Source organism: Amblyraja radiata, chromosome 6 (assembly GCF_010909765.2).
Source record: "Amblyraja radiata isolate CabotCenter1 chromosome 6, sAmbRad1.1.pri, whole genome shotgun sequence".
In the NCBI taxonomy this organism is placed as follows: Eukaryota; Metazoa; Chordata; class Chondrichthyes; order Rajiformes; family Rajidae; genus Amblyraja; species Amblyraja radiata.
In genome coordinates, this window is record NC_045961.1 from 34,721,858 (window position 1) to 34,741,546 (window position 19,689).

At 40.6% G+C, this 19,689-nt stretch overlaps 1 protein-coding gene across 8 annotated transcripts in view; it reads left to right on the forward strand.

Moving 5' to 3' along the window:
- sytl2 (synaptotagmin like 2) overlaps positions 1-18,779 on the forward strand; it is a 137,314-nt gene extending 118,535 nt beyond the window's left edge. For all 8 annotated transcript variants that reach the window (XM_033022510.1, XM_033022509.1, XM_033022511.1 and 5 more), the window contains 6 exons: positions 1,305-1,407; positions 3,248-3,409; positions 10,290-10,365; positions 10,442-10,532; positions 12,389-12,594; positions 17,990-18,779. In XM_033022510.1, coding sequence (XP_032878401.1) covers positions 1,305-1,407; positions 3,248-3,409; positions 10,290-10,365; positions 10,442-10,532; positions 12,389-12,594; positions 17,990-18,138 — 787 coding nt within the window. In that variant the 3' untranslated portion in view covers positions 18,139-18,779. The remainder of the gene's footprint in view (positions 1-1,304; positions 1,408-3,247; positions 3,410-10,289; positions 10,366-10,441; positions 10,533-12,388; positions 12,595-17,989) is intronic.
- Positions 18,780-19,689: the final 910 nt, after the last annotated feature.

Here is a 19,689-nt window from a genome sequence, read left to right on the forward strand (position 1 = left end):
CTAACCTTAAATGACCGACAACATTTCTATCAATGGGCTACTAATTTAAATCAAAACATTGTGGATTTGAGGTAAATCTAGAGAATGGATGCAACATTGATTCAATGGCGAAAAGAAATACTACTTGGAGGATTTTGGCCAGTCTGGATTTATAAACTTAAAGGAGAGTGCATTCAGTGTCAAATAGGAGAAAAGCTATAAACAATATAAAATTAATCAAATAAGTTAAGTGGATAGATTAATACAGATAAAGTAATCTTTAAGTAATCGGAATGTTCTTTTGAGGAAAAATTAAGTGGCAACAACTCAAGAATTTGTTGAAATATGCTCACTGCATGTTTGTTGTTGGAAACTCCATAAGCTTTGGAAGACAACTGGATAATCATTCTCTCCAACTGTCATTTCCAACCAATGTAGAGGAGTAATCAGCATTCAGTATATTACCATTGAATGCTGCAGCTCTTTTTTTGGTGGATTAAATCCATATAATGTTTTATTTTGCCTAATGATGTAATTTGACACAGAAAACTAGCAGTGATACAGGACAAAGATCTAGGAACCACTCCCAGGCCTAACACTGATCACTGAAATGATGTTTAAATAACAAGTGTGGCATAAAGCAGAGTAAAGATTCTCATCACGTATAAAGGACTAAAATATAAAGTAAGCATGGAATAATAGCTTTTTGCCCTGGATATAGCTTTATAAATATTATAGTAATAGTAAAGGTAAAACAAATATTAAATGGAGGGTAAGATGCTTAGGATAGAAATTAAGGGTGGTAAAAGATGCATTTTGGAATGGTATTGGGATATTAGTTTAGTTTGGATGCAGCATGGAAACAGGCCCTTTGGCCCACTGAGTCCATGCCGACCATTGCTCACCCGTTCACAGTAGTTCTGTTATCCCACTTTCTCATCCACTCCCTGCAGACTTGAGGCAATTGACAGAGGCTAATTAACCGGCAAACCCCCTCCATCTTTGGGGTGTGGGAGAAAACTGGAGCACCCAGAAGAAACCCATGCTGTCACAGGGAGAAGGTGCAAACTCCACACAGACAGCACCAGAGTCAGGATCAATCCAGTCTACCAAGGCAAAAATCCAGAGTCTTAAACAACTGGGTGCAAAATAGATTAAACTACTTGAATGGATGAAACATAATGTGCTAAATGGCGTTTTCCAACAATAATTACTTTAATATATAAATGAGAAAAAAATAGAATGCAAGCTCAAGCAATTTAAAACATAAATCACATCAATCCATATATCCATTGCATCTCATTATAAGTCTCTTGTTCTTTTAGATATGTGAAAAGCTACCTGCTTCCAGATAAGGTTAAAATGGGTAAGAAGAAAACAACAGTGATGAAGAAAACTTTGAATCCAATCTACAATGAAATACTAAGGGTAAGGGGGGGGGGGGGGGGCATTATTTTCTGTAATTCAACTTTAGTTATACATAATTCCTTCTCACTTTTTTTGACATTTCATTTAAAATATAAATCAATAATAAAAGGAAATTACTTTTTCACATTTAAATGCATTGGCAGAGACTGCTTGCCCAGGGATGACTCACCAGAAACTCTTGCAGATTATATATCCTATTGCAGGACAATTATTAACAAATTTCATAGTGTGACATTTGCGATGCAAGCCAAAAATAGTCTCTATACACGTTTGTCTAAATTGTGTTGCAAATTGCACCAGAATAATGCTGGATCTTGGAATTAAAATGTAACTCTACTTTTATAAACAATGTTTGTATTCCTTTTGAATTCTAAAGGTTTGAGAAGTGGTTAAAATTTGGTGTGATGTATTAGAGGAAATGCTAATAAATTGCACATGCAGGAAGATTAATTGGATGAGCAAGCAATTACTTTAGCCTTTACTCTGATGGGGCTAGAGTGAGGGTAAAAGAGACATTCCAATTATAGCGATTATTGATAAACTCGTATCCACAGTGCTGCATTTAATTTCCTTGTCAAAGGAAATATATACATGCCCTGAGATGGAGTGTGTGCAAAGTTCACTTTATTGATTCTCAAGATATGAGGGCCGTCATGTACTCAAAATTAGGGCCGAATAGACCCATGTGCATTGAAGAACAAGACATGCTCTCATAGAACTTTATACAATTACAAAGAATGCTTCACAGTGAAAGGCTATTTTCTCTGCACATCGTTTTCTACAGTTCAGAATTATTTGTCATAAACTTGGACCATAGTGAGAAATTGGAACTCTGGCATGCTATGATGGAGCAGAGGATCTCCTTTCCTTTCAATTTGCACTCTTTTAATAATGCCCCTGTCCCACTTAGGAAACCTGAACGTAAACCTCTGGAGACTTTGCGCCCCACCCAAGGTTTCCGTGCGGTTCCCGGAGGTTGCAGGTAGTGGAAGCAGGTAGGGAGACTGACAAAAACCTCCAGGAACCTCCGGGGACTGCTGAGAAACCTTGGGTGGGGCGCAAAGTCTCCAGAGGTTTCCGTTCAGGTTTCCTAAGTGGGACAGGGACATAACTGTACATTTCCCTTTCTTGTGATGCCAGATTTTCAAGATGTTAGGATCTATGCTGCCTGTTTAATACCAATGCAGTAAAACCAGGCAGGTGTGTAATGAGAAAGTGTCTGAGAAAGAACCACTTTACTGCTGCTTGTCCAGCCTAATTTGTAGCATGAAGTCTAAAATAGAAATATAAAAACTTTTAGAATGTATAGCATTTGCCTGTGTAATACTTGGGTCCATTATTTGCTGTCATTATGAAATATGTGGCAATTGTTTAATTGCCTAGAGAGTACAATATTTGTTAATGACACATTCTTTTCTGAATTTGCTATTGATATTTATTATTACCATAAGTACAGAGACACAGTGAAAAGGTTTGTTTTGTGTGCTACCAGACCACACGACAGGAAGTGCAAAAAGAGAAATTAAACCCGATCGCAGAATATTGTGTTACTGGTACAGGGAAAGTGCAGATAAAAAACTCCTGATTACCTTCCACAAAAGTTGTAGTCAATTATTTATTTCCTGTTTAGCAAATTTAAGAGACACAAGTGTAAGCTAATTAGTACTAAACGTGCAAGATTGAAGAATACTTGATGTATATTTTAATGAATAGTCTTTAAGTGGTTAACAAATGTTCATGGACTAGCTCGTCATGAAGGGAAAAAAGTGCTATTGTATTATCAATGTTTATCAACTTTTTGTTTCCATTCTAATTGTGTACTCGATATCTCATGTAACAGTATAAAGTTGAGAAAGATGTCCTGATGGCACAGACTCTGAACCTTTCTGTTTGGCACAATGACACATTTGGACGAAACAATTTTCTGGGTGAAATAGACGTAGAATTGGAAAAGTGGAATTGGACCAACAAGCAAATGGAATGGTACAACCTGAAACCAAGGGTAATTTATAATGAAATAATTTAATAATGCATAGGATGATTCAACATAGTGCACAGTGCAAATCTGAAATATTAATTTAGAAAACTTAGAATAAAATCACCTCTTCCTTAAAATGTATTTTCCAATGATATACCTCATCAGAAATTAATTATATAAGCATATTAATGATACCAAGAAAATAAATTGAAAATGATGATGGGCACACTCTGCAGGGGCATAGATATCTAATTGGTGGTTGAATGAAGCATTGCAATAACTCATTAGTTTCCTATGAAAATAGTGGAATAGTATTTTTCACACTTAAACCATGCTCCTTTGTTTCCTGCTGCACCAGCACATACAGGACATGCACGGATTATATCAATTGCCATCCAATTGGAGGCTCGGTTTGAAATTGTATCATGATTATCTACTTACCAATATCTGGTCCACACAAATTGTAACAGTAATTACACCAGTTGCTTGCAGTTTACTGAAGAGTCAGTTACAGATCTCAAATTTCAGTCAAAATACCAGGGTACATCTGTTTGAAATCATGAGTAAAGCTGAGAGGAAAATGGATATTAAGGATGCCTACTGCACCTCAAATGAATGAGTACTTTGGAAATTAGCTTACTGAGCATGCAGTAGAGACGAGAGCAAAAGAAGAGGACTAAAAGGTAAAACAGACTTGCCTGTAGATCTCAAAGGTGGAGTGAAATGGTTCTTGCCAGGACAACACATCTCAAAAGTATTCTGACTTTCAGTTCTCTCAGGAAAAATATAACCAGAGACTAATGTTTTTGAAGGTGACAGAGATCTGTTGACCTCTGCAGGCAGAGCTCCAAGTATGTATCTGCATTAGTGAAAGTTACTGTCAATCTGAATTTATCTTGTAGATTATTCCAAGCAGAGATGATTAAACATTGACACTTTTCACATCTTTCAACAGGTCAGTGCATTAGCAATGTTATATTTGGTCTCTAATCAAAGATTGGGGATTTCATCTCTTCAGTCTGAAAGACTGCAAAAACAATAGTTATAGAATTGTTGGCATTTAAGATGCTTTTAGATAGGTACATGGATATGTAATTGAGATTAGTTTATCTTGGCATCATGTTCGGTACAGAGTTTGTGGGCTGTAGGATCTGTCCTGTGCTGCACTTTTCCATGCCCTATTGTCTTGCGTCACCAAATTAACTCACCATCATTGAGCTAATGTTCAGGATTTGGGAGGAATATTGCCAAACCTCACATCTGCTGATGAAACTTATGTACCTATGCCCATAGTTGCATCCCCCAATAGAAGTCCTTGGCTCTGCAAGTGTTGTCCAAGCACAACTAAACAATATTCTAACTCGTTCGAGATGGAATGTGGTAATCTTGTCTCCGACTCTTGAAGCAATTTTGCTTTTCCTTGGAATCAATTAATTGCACTGAAAACCAGTGTGCATTAAATGGGAGGACCTGGGAAAGCGAAAAATGTTGTCAGCTGGATACCCACACATATATAAGATGGACTGCAGGTTATAGCGCATACTCATTGCAAAAGTAAATTCCCTTCATGATTGCAGCTGACAAGGCCAATATTTTTTTCCCCATCCTTAGTTGCTCTTCAAAAGGTGAATGGCTGGTTTCTTGAATGAGCCTTACTCACATGGGAAATGCGTTCCACAATGCTCTTCAAGAATTCCAGGACAAACATCAAATGCGCAAGCCAACAGCTTGGAAGGAATTGTAGGCTTGAAGGAGGCTTTGGAAAGCCATTTTGTTGTCAGTGTGGTTATACAGCGTGGTCACAGATTTGATGACAGTTTGAAACTTGGAAAATAAGAGCAGTGGTTGAGCATTTGGTCTTCCAAACCTAATCTGCCATTCTATACGATCATGACTGACCATCTAATTTTTAGTAACCCATTCCAGCTTTTCCCCATATATCTTGATCCCTCCTAATCAAACCATACAATCTAGCTTCTGTTGAATATATTTAATGATTTGGTTTCAACTCCCTTTTGTTGAAATTTGCTTCACCACTCTGGGAGAAGAAATGTCTCCTTCTCTCAGTCTTAGATGGTTTATCCCTTAGTGTTAGACAGTGACCCCAGATTCTGGATTCCCCGGTCGTCGGAAACTTCCTTCCAGTATCTAATCTGGCCAACCTGATTAGAATTTGTAGACTTTATGAGATCCTCAATTATTCTTCTAAACTCCAGTAAATTTAAGCCTCACTGACCAATCTTTATTCATGCACAAGCCGTGCCACTCTGGGAATCAGTTTGGTGAACATTTACTGAGCATCCTCTTGCAAGAACATTCTGCCTCAGGTTAAGATATGAAAACTGTACACAATATTTGGTCTCTGCAAACCCTGTATGAATACAACAAGACATATTTGCTCTGAAGTTCGGATTCTCTCATTATGAACATCAGCATACAATTTGTTACCTCCATTGTCTGCAGCACTTCAAGGTGTTATTCAACTTCCAAATCTATCACCATTCAGCCAACAAGCTATTTTCCAGTTATTACCATCAAACTGGATAACCTTGTGTTTATCTACATTATTCTGTATCTGCCCATTCCCTTAACCTTTCCATCTACCAGGAGCTTTCTGCATATTCCTCAAAGCTAACCTTCCCATGCAGCTTTCTTTCGTTTGCACATGTGAACATAATCACAGAGTAAAAAACTCTGGAAAGTAGATCTTTAGCTCATGCCAAGCAAGATGCCCCATCCAAGCGAGTACCAATTGACCACATTTGGCCCAAATCCGTCTAAACCTTTCTTATCCATGCACCAGTCCAGATGTCTTTTAAATGTTGTTATAGTACCTGTCTCATCTACTTCCTCTGGTAGCTCGTTCCATATATCCACTACCTTCTGTGTGAAAAGGTTGTCCCCCCAATTCCTATTAAATTTTTCGCTTCTCATCTTAAACCTATGCCCTCTAGTTTTGATCTACTCTGGAGTAATAGACCTTGTGCATTTACCCTATCTATTCCCCTCATAATTTTATACATCTCTATAAGATCACTCCTCCGCCTCCTGCATTCCAAGGAATAAAGTCCTAGCCTGCCCAACCTCCTATAATTCAGTCCAGGCATTACCCTTGTAAATCTTCTCTACATTATTTTCAGTGTAATGGTAACTTTCCCATAGAAAATTACTAAAACAGACCACAATACTCCAAGTGCATCCTCTCCAATGTGTTGTACAACTGTAACATAATGTCCCAACTTCCATACTCAATACCCTAACTGATGAAGGCCAATGTGCCAAATGTCACCTTCACCATTATATCTACCTGCTACTTTCATGAACCATGTACTCCTAGATCCCTCTGCTCTGTCAAAGAAGAACAAAGCACTCAAGGAAACCCGAGGTGACTCAGTAGTATTAGAAAAGACAGCAAGTCAAGAGAGAATCAAGAGTGTTTTATTGTCATGTCCCAGATAGAACAATGAAATTTGTACTTGCTGCAGCACAACAGAATATGTAATCATAATAAATAATATGATAAACAAGAGGAAAAAAAAGTTAAGTGTGTATAGAAACACATACTCGCACATGTTTATATATCTATATTACTAAAAGTCTGATCTTGACCACTTCCTGTTCTACATATTGATTTTAGAAAAAACGCTGCCACTTATGGCTGTGATTTTTGACCATCTTACTCAATCCCCCTCCGCTGCGTAGGGCAAGAGGATTTTTCCCATCGATGAAAAATAAAAGAGTTATTAGTATTTTAAAAATGTTGAGATTCTCTCTCCTGTCAATCACGCCATGAAGGCCACGTACCTTCTGGTGGGAGGGGGAGGGACTATAAAACCCAGAAGTGTGGGCGTGGCTCAGTCTCTGCAAGATGGAGGAGGGAGAGGTTACGACTCGCTGTCTTTAGTGGCCTTGCACCCTGCTTGAAATGGAATTTCAATGAATAGCCATGAGTCAACTGCCAGCCCACTAGCCGTGAGTGAGTGAGCTGCCAGCACAACAGGCTTGAGTGACTGAGCCGCCAGCGCAAGAATCCATTCGGCCCACAATGTCTATACTAGCCCTCTGTAAACCAGTCCCTTCAGCCCACAACACCCATACTAGCACTCCAGAGAGCCCCCCAACCCCACTGGCCACCAATATTGGAATTGGTGGAGAGGAGGAATTTTGCGTTGGGGGACCAGCCCTCCCATATGATGCTGGGACCCAACGGGTCCCACTTAGTCTAGTATATATACACATGCATATATACTCAAAAAACAAAACAATGACAGTATAATAATAATAATAGTCTATTGTAGTTCTGAGCTTATGTGCTTAATAGCCTGATGGCTGTAGGGAAGAATCTGTTCCTGAACCTGGACGTTACAGTTCTGAGGCTCCTGTACCTTCTTCCCGATGGCAGTGGTGAGATGAGTGTGTGGCCAGGATGGTGTGGGTCTCTGATGATGTTGGCTGCCTTTTTAGGGCAGCGACTCCGATAAATACCTTCGATTATGGGGAGGTCAGAGCCAGTGATGGACTGGGCAGTGTTCATAACTTTTTGCAGTCTTTTCTGCTCCTGGACGTTCAAGTTGCCGAACCAGGCCATGATGCAACCAGTCAATATGCTCTCTACTGTGCACCTGTAGAAATTCAAGAAAATCCTCTTTGACATATCGAATCTCCGTAATCTTCTCAGGAAGTAAAAGCGCTGATGTGCTTTCTTTACGATTGCATCAGTGTGTTGGGTCCAGGAAAGATTGTCGGAAATATGCACGCCCAGGAATTTGAAGTTTTTGACTCTCTCCACCATCGTCCCAATGATATAAACAGGATTGTGGGTCCTCAACCTTCCTCTTCCAAAGTCCACAATCAGTTATTTGTTTTCACTGATATTGAGAGCCAGATTGTTGTACTGGCACCATTTGGTCAGTCGGTCAATCTCACTTCTATACTCTGACTCATCACCATCTTTGGGAATGGTTGGCTAGATGACGGGAGCTGAGTGTTAACTTCTTAATAAGGAAGAGATAAAATACAGACAGAGAGCCAGAAGTTTTGAAACATAAGTGCCCTCCATAATGTTTGGAACAAAGACCCATCATTTATTTATTTGCCTCTGTACCTCACAATTTGTAATAGAAAAAAATCACATGTGGTTAAAGTGCACATTGTCAGATTTTAATAAAAGCTATTTTTATACATTTTGATTTCACCATGTAGAAATTACAGCTGTGTTTATACATAATCCCTTCATTTCAGGGCACCATAATGTTTGGGACACATGGCTTCACAGGTGTTTGTAATTGCTCAGGTGTGTTTAATTGCTTCCTTAATACAGGTATAAGAGAGCTCTCAGCACCTAGTCTTTCCTCCAGTCTTTCCATCACCTTTGGAAACGTTTATTGCTGTTTATCAACGTGAGGACCAAAGTTGCTCCAATGAAAGTCAAAGAAGCCATTATGAGACTGAGAAACAAGAATAAAACTGTTAGAGACATCAGCCAAACATTAGGCTTACCAAAATCAACTGTTTGGAACATCATTAAGAAGAAAGAGAGCACTGGTGAGCTTACTAATCACAAAGGGACTGGCAGGCCAAGGCAGATCTCCACAGCTGATGGTAGAAGAATTCTCTCTATAATAAAGAAAAATCCCCAAACACCTGTCCGACAGATAAGAAACGCTCTTATCTGTCGGAAACGAGTCAGGTGTGGATTTGTCAATGACCACTGTCCTCAGAAGACTTCATGAACAGAAATACAGTGGCTACACTGCAACATGCAAACCACTGGTTAGCCACAAAATAGGACGGCCAGGTTACACTTTGCCAAGTAGTAATTAAAATAGCAACCACAGTTCTGGAAAAAAGGTCTTCTGGACAGATGAGACGAAAATTAACTTATATCAAAGTGATGGCAAGAGCAAAGTATGGAGAGAAGGAACTGCCCAAGATCCAAAGCATACCACTTCATCTGTGGAACACAGTGGTGAGGCTGTTATGGCCTGGGCATGTATGGCTGCTGAAGGTACTGGCTCACTTATCTTCCTTGATGATACAACTGCTGATGGTAGTAGCATAATGAATTCTCAAGTGTATAGACACATCCTATCTGCTCAAGTTCAAACAAAGGCCTCAAAACTCAATGCCCGGTGGTTCATTCTGCAGCAAGACAATGATCCCAAACATATTGCTAAAGCACCAATGAAGTTTTTCAAAGCAAAAAAATTGTCATTTCTTGAGTGGCCAAGTCAATCACCTGATCTGAACCCAATTGAGCATGCCTTTTATATGCTGCAGAGAAAACCGAAGGGGACGCGCCCTCAAAACAAGCATAAGTTAAAGATGGCTGCAATACAGGCCTGGCAGAGCATCACCAGAGAAGACACCCAGCAACTGGTGATGTCCATGTATCGCGGACTTCAAGCAGACATTGCATGCAGAGAATATGCAACAAAATACTAAACATTACTACTTTCGGGTGCCCTGAAATGGGGGGACTATGTGTAAACACTGGTGTAATTTCTACATGGTGAAACCAAAATGTATAAAAATGGCCTTTATTAAAATATGACAAAGTGCACTTTAGCCACATGTGTTTTTTTCTATCACAAATCTCCAAATTGTGGAGTACAGAGGCAAATAAATAAATGATGGATCTTTGTCCCAAACATTATGGAGGGCACTGTAATTTGCATACTGGCTAAACCAAATTGTTGGAATTAGATAACTAGCTATTGTTAACATAACTTCTGTGTTTTTAAATCAATCATGAACCTTTGGTAGTTTTCCTCATTAATATAGGTATGATCAGTTTTAATGAAGTGCAAGCTTGAATATTTTAAAACAGCTTTTTCTAAGTCATGGCAAAAATTATATTTAAAGTGCAGTCCAAATTATCTTTCTTGCTCATTTTTCTTTACAGGCAATCTCCGCTTACACAATGGGTAACAGAGGTACCCTAAAAGTGGCTCTCCGTTACATTCCAAAGGGACAAAGAGGTATTTTTCCTTCATATCTAATCATTTATAATTATTGAAGTTGTATCAGTATGCTAACTGAGGTTTTTGCACACAGGGAAAAAAACAGGTGAAGTGCAGATTTGGGTGAAGGAAGCCAATAATTTACCACAAGTTAGGGTACATCGTTTGGATCCATTTGTTAAATGGTAAAATATTACTTTTCTATTATATATTTTTAGAAAATAATCTTGCATATGAGATTTATTTGCATATTCATCAAAATTCAAGGATGCAAAATGTGTTCTAATATCAAAGTAAATGATCATCATTCATGTGGAGAATAGTTTCTGTTGTGCAAAGTGTAAGGGGATTGCTGAACTTCCACAGCTGTGTTATAAAATTGGCCGGACTGTTTGGGAAATCATAAAATTCTCAGACGGCAAACTAAGAAGGAAACACCCATTTTTAAATTAACTTTTTAAATTACATTTTTCAAATAGCAATACATTTAAACATGCAATACAGATATGGGTAGATAGAAATTGTAAAACTATTTTGAAAAATGTATTTCAAAATATATTTTGAACTAATAAGGGAATTACAGTGCAGTTAGCAACACGGTGTTAGAGGGCATGATGAATGGTAGAATATAGTTTCTTTATTGTCATTGTAACATGAACCATGTACAACGAAATTAAAAAATGTCAGCCAGTCAGTGCACCATTCAAACATTTCTAAAAGCTAACGATACATACAAGGTAAAATATTAAAAAAAGATAAACAACTAAAATAAATATCATGAAAATAGCACGCATAAACACCCAACCCTACATCCTTCTGTCGATTTCACAGTGTACCACAATCCCTTAGTATGTATCGCCCCTGCGTTCCTTGGCGGCTACATTTAGTGCCTTTATAGCAGTGGGGTAAAAACTGTTTTTAAGTCTGTTTGTCCTTGTCCTTGTAGATCTGTACCGTCTGCCTGACGGCAACAGTTCAAACAGGGAGTGTCCGGGGTGGGAAATGTCCTTTATAATACTCTGGGATTTTTTGATGCAGCGGGAACTGTGTAAGTCCTCCAAGGTAAGGAGAGGGCAGCCGACAATCCTCTGGGCGTTGTCAATGGCCCTCTGGAGCGCTTTCCTCTGAGCCGCTGTGCAGCTGGTGTACCATACGCATACACAGTATGTTAGGATGCTCTCAATGGAGCACCGATAAAAGGACAGCAGCAGTCTCTGAGTGATGTTATTCTTCCTGAGCACCCTCAGGAAGTGCAGACTCTGCTGGACCTTTTTCAGCAGCGCAGAGGTGTTCACGCTCCACGTCAGGTCCTCCTCAATATGGATTCCCAGGAAGCGGAAATCCGCCACCCTCTCCACACAGTCCCCTCTGATAATTAATGGTACCATGTCCGTTTTATTCTTCCTGAAGTCTATTATTATTTCCTTTGTCTTTAAGGTTTTGAGGAGCAGGTTATTTTCTCCACACCACACTGTCAGCTGCTCCGCCTCATCCCGGTAGGCGTACTCATCCCCCCCCGGAGATGAGTCCCACCACCGTAGTGTCATCCGCAAATTTGACAATGGTGTTGCTGTGGTGGGCGGGGGTGCAGTCATGTGTGTAGATGGTGTAGAGCAGGGGGCTCAGCACGCAGCCCTGTGGAGAGCCGGTACTGAGACTGAGGGCCGTGGATGTGTGATGTCATTGTTATTCAGGGAGAACAAAATCGTGAATAGGGACTTCAAGCTTGGAACAGCGATGTCTGTACAGAAAACCGAACAGCTGACCTATATGTAGAGAAATGTTAACAGTTATGTGTGAAGGTGCCAACCAAATTCCACAGAATCTAGGCAACAATTGATTGCTATAGTTGAGAGCTGGTTCCAAAGGCTAACTAAATGTTGAACATTGTGACGGTCACGTCATTGCAATCATTAAGTTATTTTTTGTAATTTTTGTGCGTTTGTATGTGCCAAAATGAATTAATGTGTTTAGTGAAACAATATATTTGACTTCAACCAAACTTTTTGGTTTGCTCTAATTGATTTTGTTTTTCTACAAGCTTCATTCTTCCAGACACGAGCAGAAAAAGCCGTCAGAAGTCTCGGGTTGTGAAAAAAAACAGGAATCCTAATTTCAACCATACCATGGTTTATGATGGTTTTGGGCCTGAGGATCTCAAAGAGGCTTGTGTTGAACTTTCAGTCTGGGACCATGATAAATTGGTGAATCATTTTCTTGGAGGACTAAGGATTGGCCTTGGCACAGGTAATAGTTTCTAAGATGTTACTTCGTTTGAACTCTTTCCCATTTCACTTTAAACTTATGCCCTTGAGTTCTTGATTTCCACCCAGGAAATCTCTGCATTCACCTGATCTATTCCCCTCATAATTTTATACAACCCCTCTTCAAGATCATCCCTCAGCCTATTTGTCTTCAAGGAATAAAGTCCTAGTCTGCCCAATCCCTTGCTATAGGTCAATCACTCGTGTCCTGCCAACATAATTAAAACCCCAGGACGCTCAGCGTTTGCAGTTCCTTGTGTTAGGGTCCTGACTCAACGTCATCTATACATTCTCTCCACAGATGTTGCCTGACCCGCACTTTGTGTTTTGTTTTACACTCAATTACCTGACTGATGGCCGATGTACCAAAAGGCTGCTTCACCACCCTAAATACCTGTGCTCTACAACACTCCCGGGAGACGTACCATTCAACATAAAGCACCTGCATTGTTATGACTTCCAAAAATCCAACACCTCACGCTTAATTGAATTAAACTTCATCAGCTGTCCTTAGCCCACTTGCTCAGGTTTTCAGATCTTGCTGGGAATCTTGATAACCATCTTCACTGTCAACAATATCAGCTATTACAGCATCATTTGCGATGATGTTTCGAGTTGTGGAAGAGTCTAGGACCAGAGGGCGCAGCCTCAGAATAAAAGGACGTGCATTTTGAATGGAGATGAGGAGGAATTTCTTTAGTGAGAGGGTGGTAAATCTGTGAAAATTCATTTCCATACATGGTTGTGGAGGCCAAGTCATTGAGTATTTTTAAAGCAGAGATTGGTAAGTTCTTGATTAGTAAGGGTGTCAGAAGTTATGAGGAGAAGGCAGGAGAATGGAATTGAGTGGGGAAAAATAGATCAGCCATGATTGAATGGTGGAGCTGACTCCCATGTCTTATTGTCCTACTTAACATGCCTAGTATATTCTCTGCCAAATCGCTGATATAATGACAAACAGCAATGGACCCAGCACTGATTCCTGAGGCACATCCCTAATTCCTGAGGCACAGCCTCCTGTCTGAAAAACAACATTCACCTCCACCCTGTTTCCTAGTCAATTTTGCATTTGGTTCATGTTCTCCAAAGGTGTTTCCTGACCAACTAAGTTCCCTCAGCATTTTGTCTTTTTCTGTGTTGAGTTAGCTAGCAATCAGGGATTTTAATTTGTACTTTGTTTAAAATATTGAAAAAGTGTCAGATTGCATTCAAAAATAGATGAGTATGGTTAAATGCTTGCAATGTGAGTATTTCACCGCGAACAGCCTTGTAACAGGATAAAGTAAAGAACATATTCATCATTTGTTCTCATTGTATTAGAAACTACCTTTTTTGAAAGAAGATGTAACATGATTTTTGAGCAAGTATCGACTGATTGTGTATTTCAATACTTACTCAGTAGAGGGCGCATGGTTGATGAAATCCATAGAATGGCAAAATCCATTCTGTAAAGGTTTGGACATGAGTGTTTATTTGTATATTTTAGACCCTAATATGCATAAAATATTTGTGTCAGCAACCATACAAAGTGCACTAGTTGGGTTAAAGCCTATGAAACTTGGACAAAATACAGCTTTATCAAGTCAAGTCATCGTCATTTTTATTTCTATAGCACATTTAAAAAACAACTCTCGTTGACCAAAGTGCTTTACATTGGTGGAGGTACTGACGTTATAAAACAGTGGTTCATAGATTAAGTACATACATAAATACATACATATAGCCCTCCCTCAGAGGACGTCAAGAAAGGCTTGAGAGTAAAGATGAGTTTTAAGTCTCGACTTAAAAGAGTCGATGGAGGGGGCAGTTCTGATGGGAAGAGGGATGCTGTTCCACAGTCTAGGAGCTGCAACCGCAAAGGCGCGGACGCCCCTGAGCTTATGCCTGGATGTTCAGTAACCCCAAGTCGGCCGATTTGAGGGACCTGGAGGTGGTGTGGTGGGTAAGCAGACTTTTGATGTAGGTGGGGGCAAGCCAATTAAGGGCTTTGTAAACATAAAGAAAGATCTCAAAACCTTTTAGAGAGCCAGAATTAGGGTGATGTCCCTTTTTCGGGTGCCCGTCAGGAGTCTCGCTGCGGCGTTTTGGACGAGTTGCAGGCGGGACAGGGAAGATTGGCTGATGCCAGTGTAGAGGGAGTTGCAGTAATCGAGGCGGGAGGAGATAAATGTGTGGATGATCTTTTCAAGGTCGTCAAACTGGAGGAATTGTTTTATTTTAGCTATCGTCTGAAGCTGGAAGAAGCTAGCTTTTACCACGGCATTGACTTGTTTGTCAAATTTCAATGCTGAGTCAAATATCATGCCATGGTTTTTGACGTGAGGTTTGAGTAATGGGGTAAGGCTTCCAAGGCTGCCTGCTATCGTTTTGATTGAGCCCGAGTGGCAGTGAAGGAAGACCTCAGACTTACTCTCGTTTACTTGGAGGAAGTTCTGGGCCATCCAACACTTTATATCCTTGAGGCAGCGGATAAGGTTAATTAGATGTGATCGGTTGTTGGGCTTCAGGGGGAGATAGAGTTGTGTATCGTCTGTGTAGCAATGGAAGGAAATGCCGTGCTTTTGAATGACTTGGCCTAAGGGGAGCTATACAGGGAGAAGAGAATGGGGCCAAGGATGGAACCTTGTGGAACCCCGCAGCAGAGGCTAGCTGGGGAGGAGAAAGAGTTGCCTATGTTAGTAGAGAAACTCCTACCTTTGAGGTAGGAGATGAACCAGCTCAGGGCAGTGCCATCAATACCAACCCCGTACCTGAGACGGTCAATTAGGATGGTGTGGTCGACAGTATCAAATGCTGCGCTGAGGTCGAGAAGGAGCAGGATTGCACAGTCGCCGGAGTCAACGGTGAGCAGTAGGTCATTATGTACCTTCAACAAGGCAGACTCTGTGCTGTGATGGGCCCTGAAACCTGATTGGAAAGTTTCCAAGATAGTATTTTGGTGAAGGTAAGGCATAAGTTGACTTAAAATTACCTTTTCAAGGACTTTTGAAAGGAAAGGCAGTTTTGAAATGGGTCTGTTGTTGCTTGGCAAGGTGGGGGTGAGGTTAGGTTTTTTCAGGAGGGGCTGGACCACCGCGTGCTTGAAGCAGGTAGGAACAGTGCCAGTGGCCAGAGAACTGTTGAAGATGGCGAGGATGCTGGTACTTGCTATTGTAATGACATCCTTTAGAAGGGCAGAGGGGACAACGTCGAGGGGGCAGGTAGCAGGTTTCATGGTGGTGATCAGCTTTACAAGGGAGGGTATAGTAACGGGTTGGAAACAGTCTAATTTTGAAAAACAGACCAATGGACAGCCAGGTCATGGATGGGAGGGGAAATATTCAATCTGATGTTCTTAACTTTGCTGGTGAAAAATGTAGTAAATTCCTCGCACTTAGCAGGGGACCCAGTTAAGCTGTTGCTGGGGGCAGGACATATGATGGAGGTGATGGTACTAAAAAGGACCTTGGAGTTATGAGCGTTTTTGGAAATAAGGGCGGAAAAGTATTTTGTTCTTGCAGATTTTGCTGCTTCCTGGTATTTGTGAAGATTGTTTCTCAGAAGTTCAAAGGAAATTTGAAGCTTATCAGATTTGTACCGTTCTGATTTTCTTAGGGCTCTGGTGGTGTCATTGAGCCACGGCCAGCTTTTAGGCTTAGGCTTTTTCATTTTAAGAGGAGCAACAGAATCCAGGATTGAAGAGCAAGTAGTATCGAATAAAGAAACGAGGTTGTCAGTGCTGAGATGGAGGGTAGACACCTCAATAGTGCAGATGTCGGGGGTGGCTATGAGAGCCTCGGAGAACTTACTGGCAGTCGAAGAGTTTACGTAGCGGGAGTAGCGAGCAGGGAGATGGGATTTTGAGGGAGAGAAAGGCAGAGATGCATCGGATATAATTGCACTATGATCAGACAGACGGGCATCAATGATTTCTGTATTACAAGTTGGGAGACCAGACGAAAGCACTAGGTCTAGTGTATGGCCAAGCTTGTGCGTGGGTCCAGTGGTGAGTAGAGTCAGATTGAAGGACTCAACCAGGTGCATAAATTCACTCACTGTAGGCTTCGTGGAACAGCAGACATGAATGTTAAAGTCACCAAGAATCAGGACCCGGTCAAATTTGGGCAACAAGCTAGCGATAAGATCAGCAAATTGCGAGACAAAGTCCTAATGCATTTTTGGTGGGTGATACACAAGAACAATTAAAAGTGGACAGATTAGACCAACTATGATTAGTTGATGTTCAAAACTGGAGAAATGATCAGCGTTCAGAAGGCGGCAGTTGAAATGCTTTTTAAACACAGTGGCTAGGCCCCCACCGCGACCTGAGAGCCTGGGCGAGCTGAAAAAGTTACAGGCATCAGGACAGCGTTCCACGAGTGGATCAAACTCACCAGGATTAAGCCAGGTTTCTGTGATCAGTAGGAAGTCCAATCCACGTGCGGCGAAGAAGTCATTGAGGATGAAGGTTTTGTTCAACACGGATCTCGCGTTGATCAGGGCCACTATTGCACGGATTGCAGGTGAGTTGTGGTCCGGTAGCGGCTCCCACGCCAGCAGGCAGAGGTTCAGGGAGACCACGCCGCTGCGTTTCACACAGGGCCTGGCTGGGAGCCCGCGTGCCGACAGACCGGGGACAGGGAAAATCGACGGGAGAGAAGCATACTTGGGCTTGAGGGACCGCCGATGGATGGTGCGGTAGGGCCGACCAGATCTGTCCTCCATCCGGGGCTCAGTCTGGGGGTCAGTCCGGGGCCTTGGGTGAAGACCTCAACGACCGAGGCTTGGATATCCAAGAGTGTTTACCGTTCATAAGCCAGCTTTGACTGCAGGCCATACGAACAGTAGAGGTTACCTTGTTTGGGGCATTGTCCAGATGGGAGATGACGGGCAGCCAGACACAACGGTGCAGCCATCTTGCGAACATTATCGAGCTAATGTTCTAAATTGTTTTATTTGGACAGTCTATGAATTCATATTGTGCTTCTGCTGTTGGACATTTGTAGATGTTCTGGTGGTATTTTACTTACTCAACACCACTCGATCACCTTGAGAGAAATAACTTTCACTGACTGCTGAATAGATCATCTACATGGATGGCCTATTAAATCAATGTGGAGATGTTTAAGAGATTGCAATAGTTTTCATCTTTTCCATCCTTTCTTGCCTTGTTGATTTCACAATTCTTGGTCTCCCCTTCAACTCATTTGCTAATCTCTCTTTGTGATGTACAGCTTTGAAGATGTGAAACATTCTGTAGGAATCTAGCTGATCATTATGCCACAAGGAACGGCAATATACTAACTATACAATTTTGTGATCCCTAATGTATTATGTGTTTATAAACCGAGCTTGAAACCTGTATTTTTTTTTTATTGACCATTTCTTTTACTAAACAGGTAAAAGTTATGGAATGGCAGTAGACTGGATGGATTCTACAGAGGAAGAAAAGATAATATGGAATAAAATGATCACCAATCCAAATATATGGGTGGAGGATGTGCTTCCTTTAAGAATGTTGATGCTCAGCAAAACCGTCACAAACTGAAGCAGAAATCTTAAGTATAAATATTACAAATCTGGTCTGGTCAAATACAAGTCTTTTCACAACCTAATATAATGAAATATATTTGTGGCCCCAAACCAGATATGATAATATGGAAAAGGAAGTTGTGTTTTGACAATTATTTACATTGGACTAAATATTCTATGTGCCTTTATCAAATACAAGAAGTGCTCAAGCTATATGTTGCTATATTAAAATATTTTACAAAGCTGAGATATTACAATTCAGCCCCATTAAAATTTAAGTAATTATTTCATTCCAAAGTCACTTTATTATTGATGCTGCAATATTTTCGCTCATAAAGACCTATTGTTAATTTGTTTATATACTGTATGAAGATGAGCTTCAATAGAATGGAAATTATACGAGAACTCTTTCATTTTGTAGCACTTAAAACACTAACACTAAGTACTATATAAGACTGTCACTTTAATGTCTGGTTGTTATTGCTAACCAAAAATTAACTTCCACCTCAATATCTTTAATGATCAATGAGAATTTTTTCCAGAGTTACACACGTATCAATGACGAATGATGAAAGGATTAAAAAATGTTTTGCTCATAAATAGCTTGCAATGTAACACTGCAGATAAGCATATTCATAATAAAGACTCAAACCACCATTGAGTGTTTCTGTTAATAATTTACTTGGGGTTTGAGGTGAAGATGTCCATGGCTAGTTCAGCAGCTTCACTGTAAGAAGAATATGTGAGGATATTGCGATTTTAATTAATATGGAATAAATCCATAACTTTCAGTGTATATATGTACATGGTTAACTATTGAAATTTGAGCATTACTGCCCACCTTGTCCTGCTTCCCTATAAACTTGATTGTATAGGTTTCTGGTGATGAGACTCAGCATTGTAAAATAGATTGGAACTTGGCCACTCAATTATAGTGATTTTTTGGCAATTCAGTAACTTGAAAAGCATGTACCCATTCTGGCAATGAAAATTAGCTTTAGCAATTATGGAGAATGATACCTATACATTTTAATCATTGGACATTTTTTACTTTCTTTCCCTGATTTGCATTTTGGTAAATTATTTTCCATTGATTTTATACTGAGTTCAGTTGATACCAGGAGGCAGCTCGAATGCCGGTGTAACATCACTCCCTGACGAGCTCAATGCGTTTTACGCACGCTTTGACAGGGAAAATACTGATGTGCCTTCCCGATCCCCCATTCGCTGCGATGGCATTTCAGTGTCAGTCACAGAGGCCGATGTCAGGAAATCCTTCAGGGGGGTGAACCCCCGAAAAGCACCTGGTCCTGATGGTATACCCGGTCGTGTTCTAAAAACCTGTGCGGACCAACTGGCGGGAGTTTTTACGGACATTTTCAACCTCTCACTTCTGAGGTCTGAGGTCCCCACCTGCTTTAAAAGGGCATCAATTATACCGGTGCCCAAGAAGAGTAAGGTGATATGCCTCAATGACTATCGACCAGTGGCACTAACGCCAGTGGTGATGAAGTGCTTTGAGAGGTTGATCATGGAGCAAATCAACTCCTACATCGACAAAAACCTG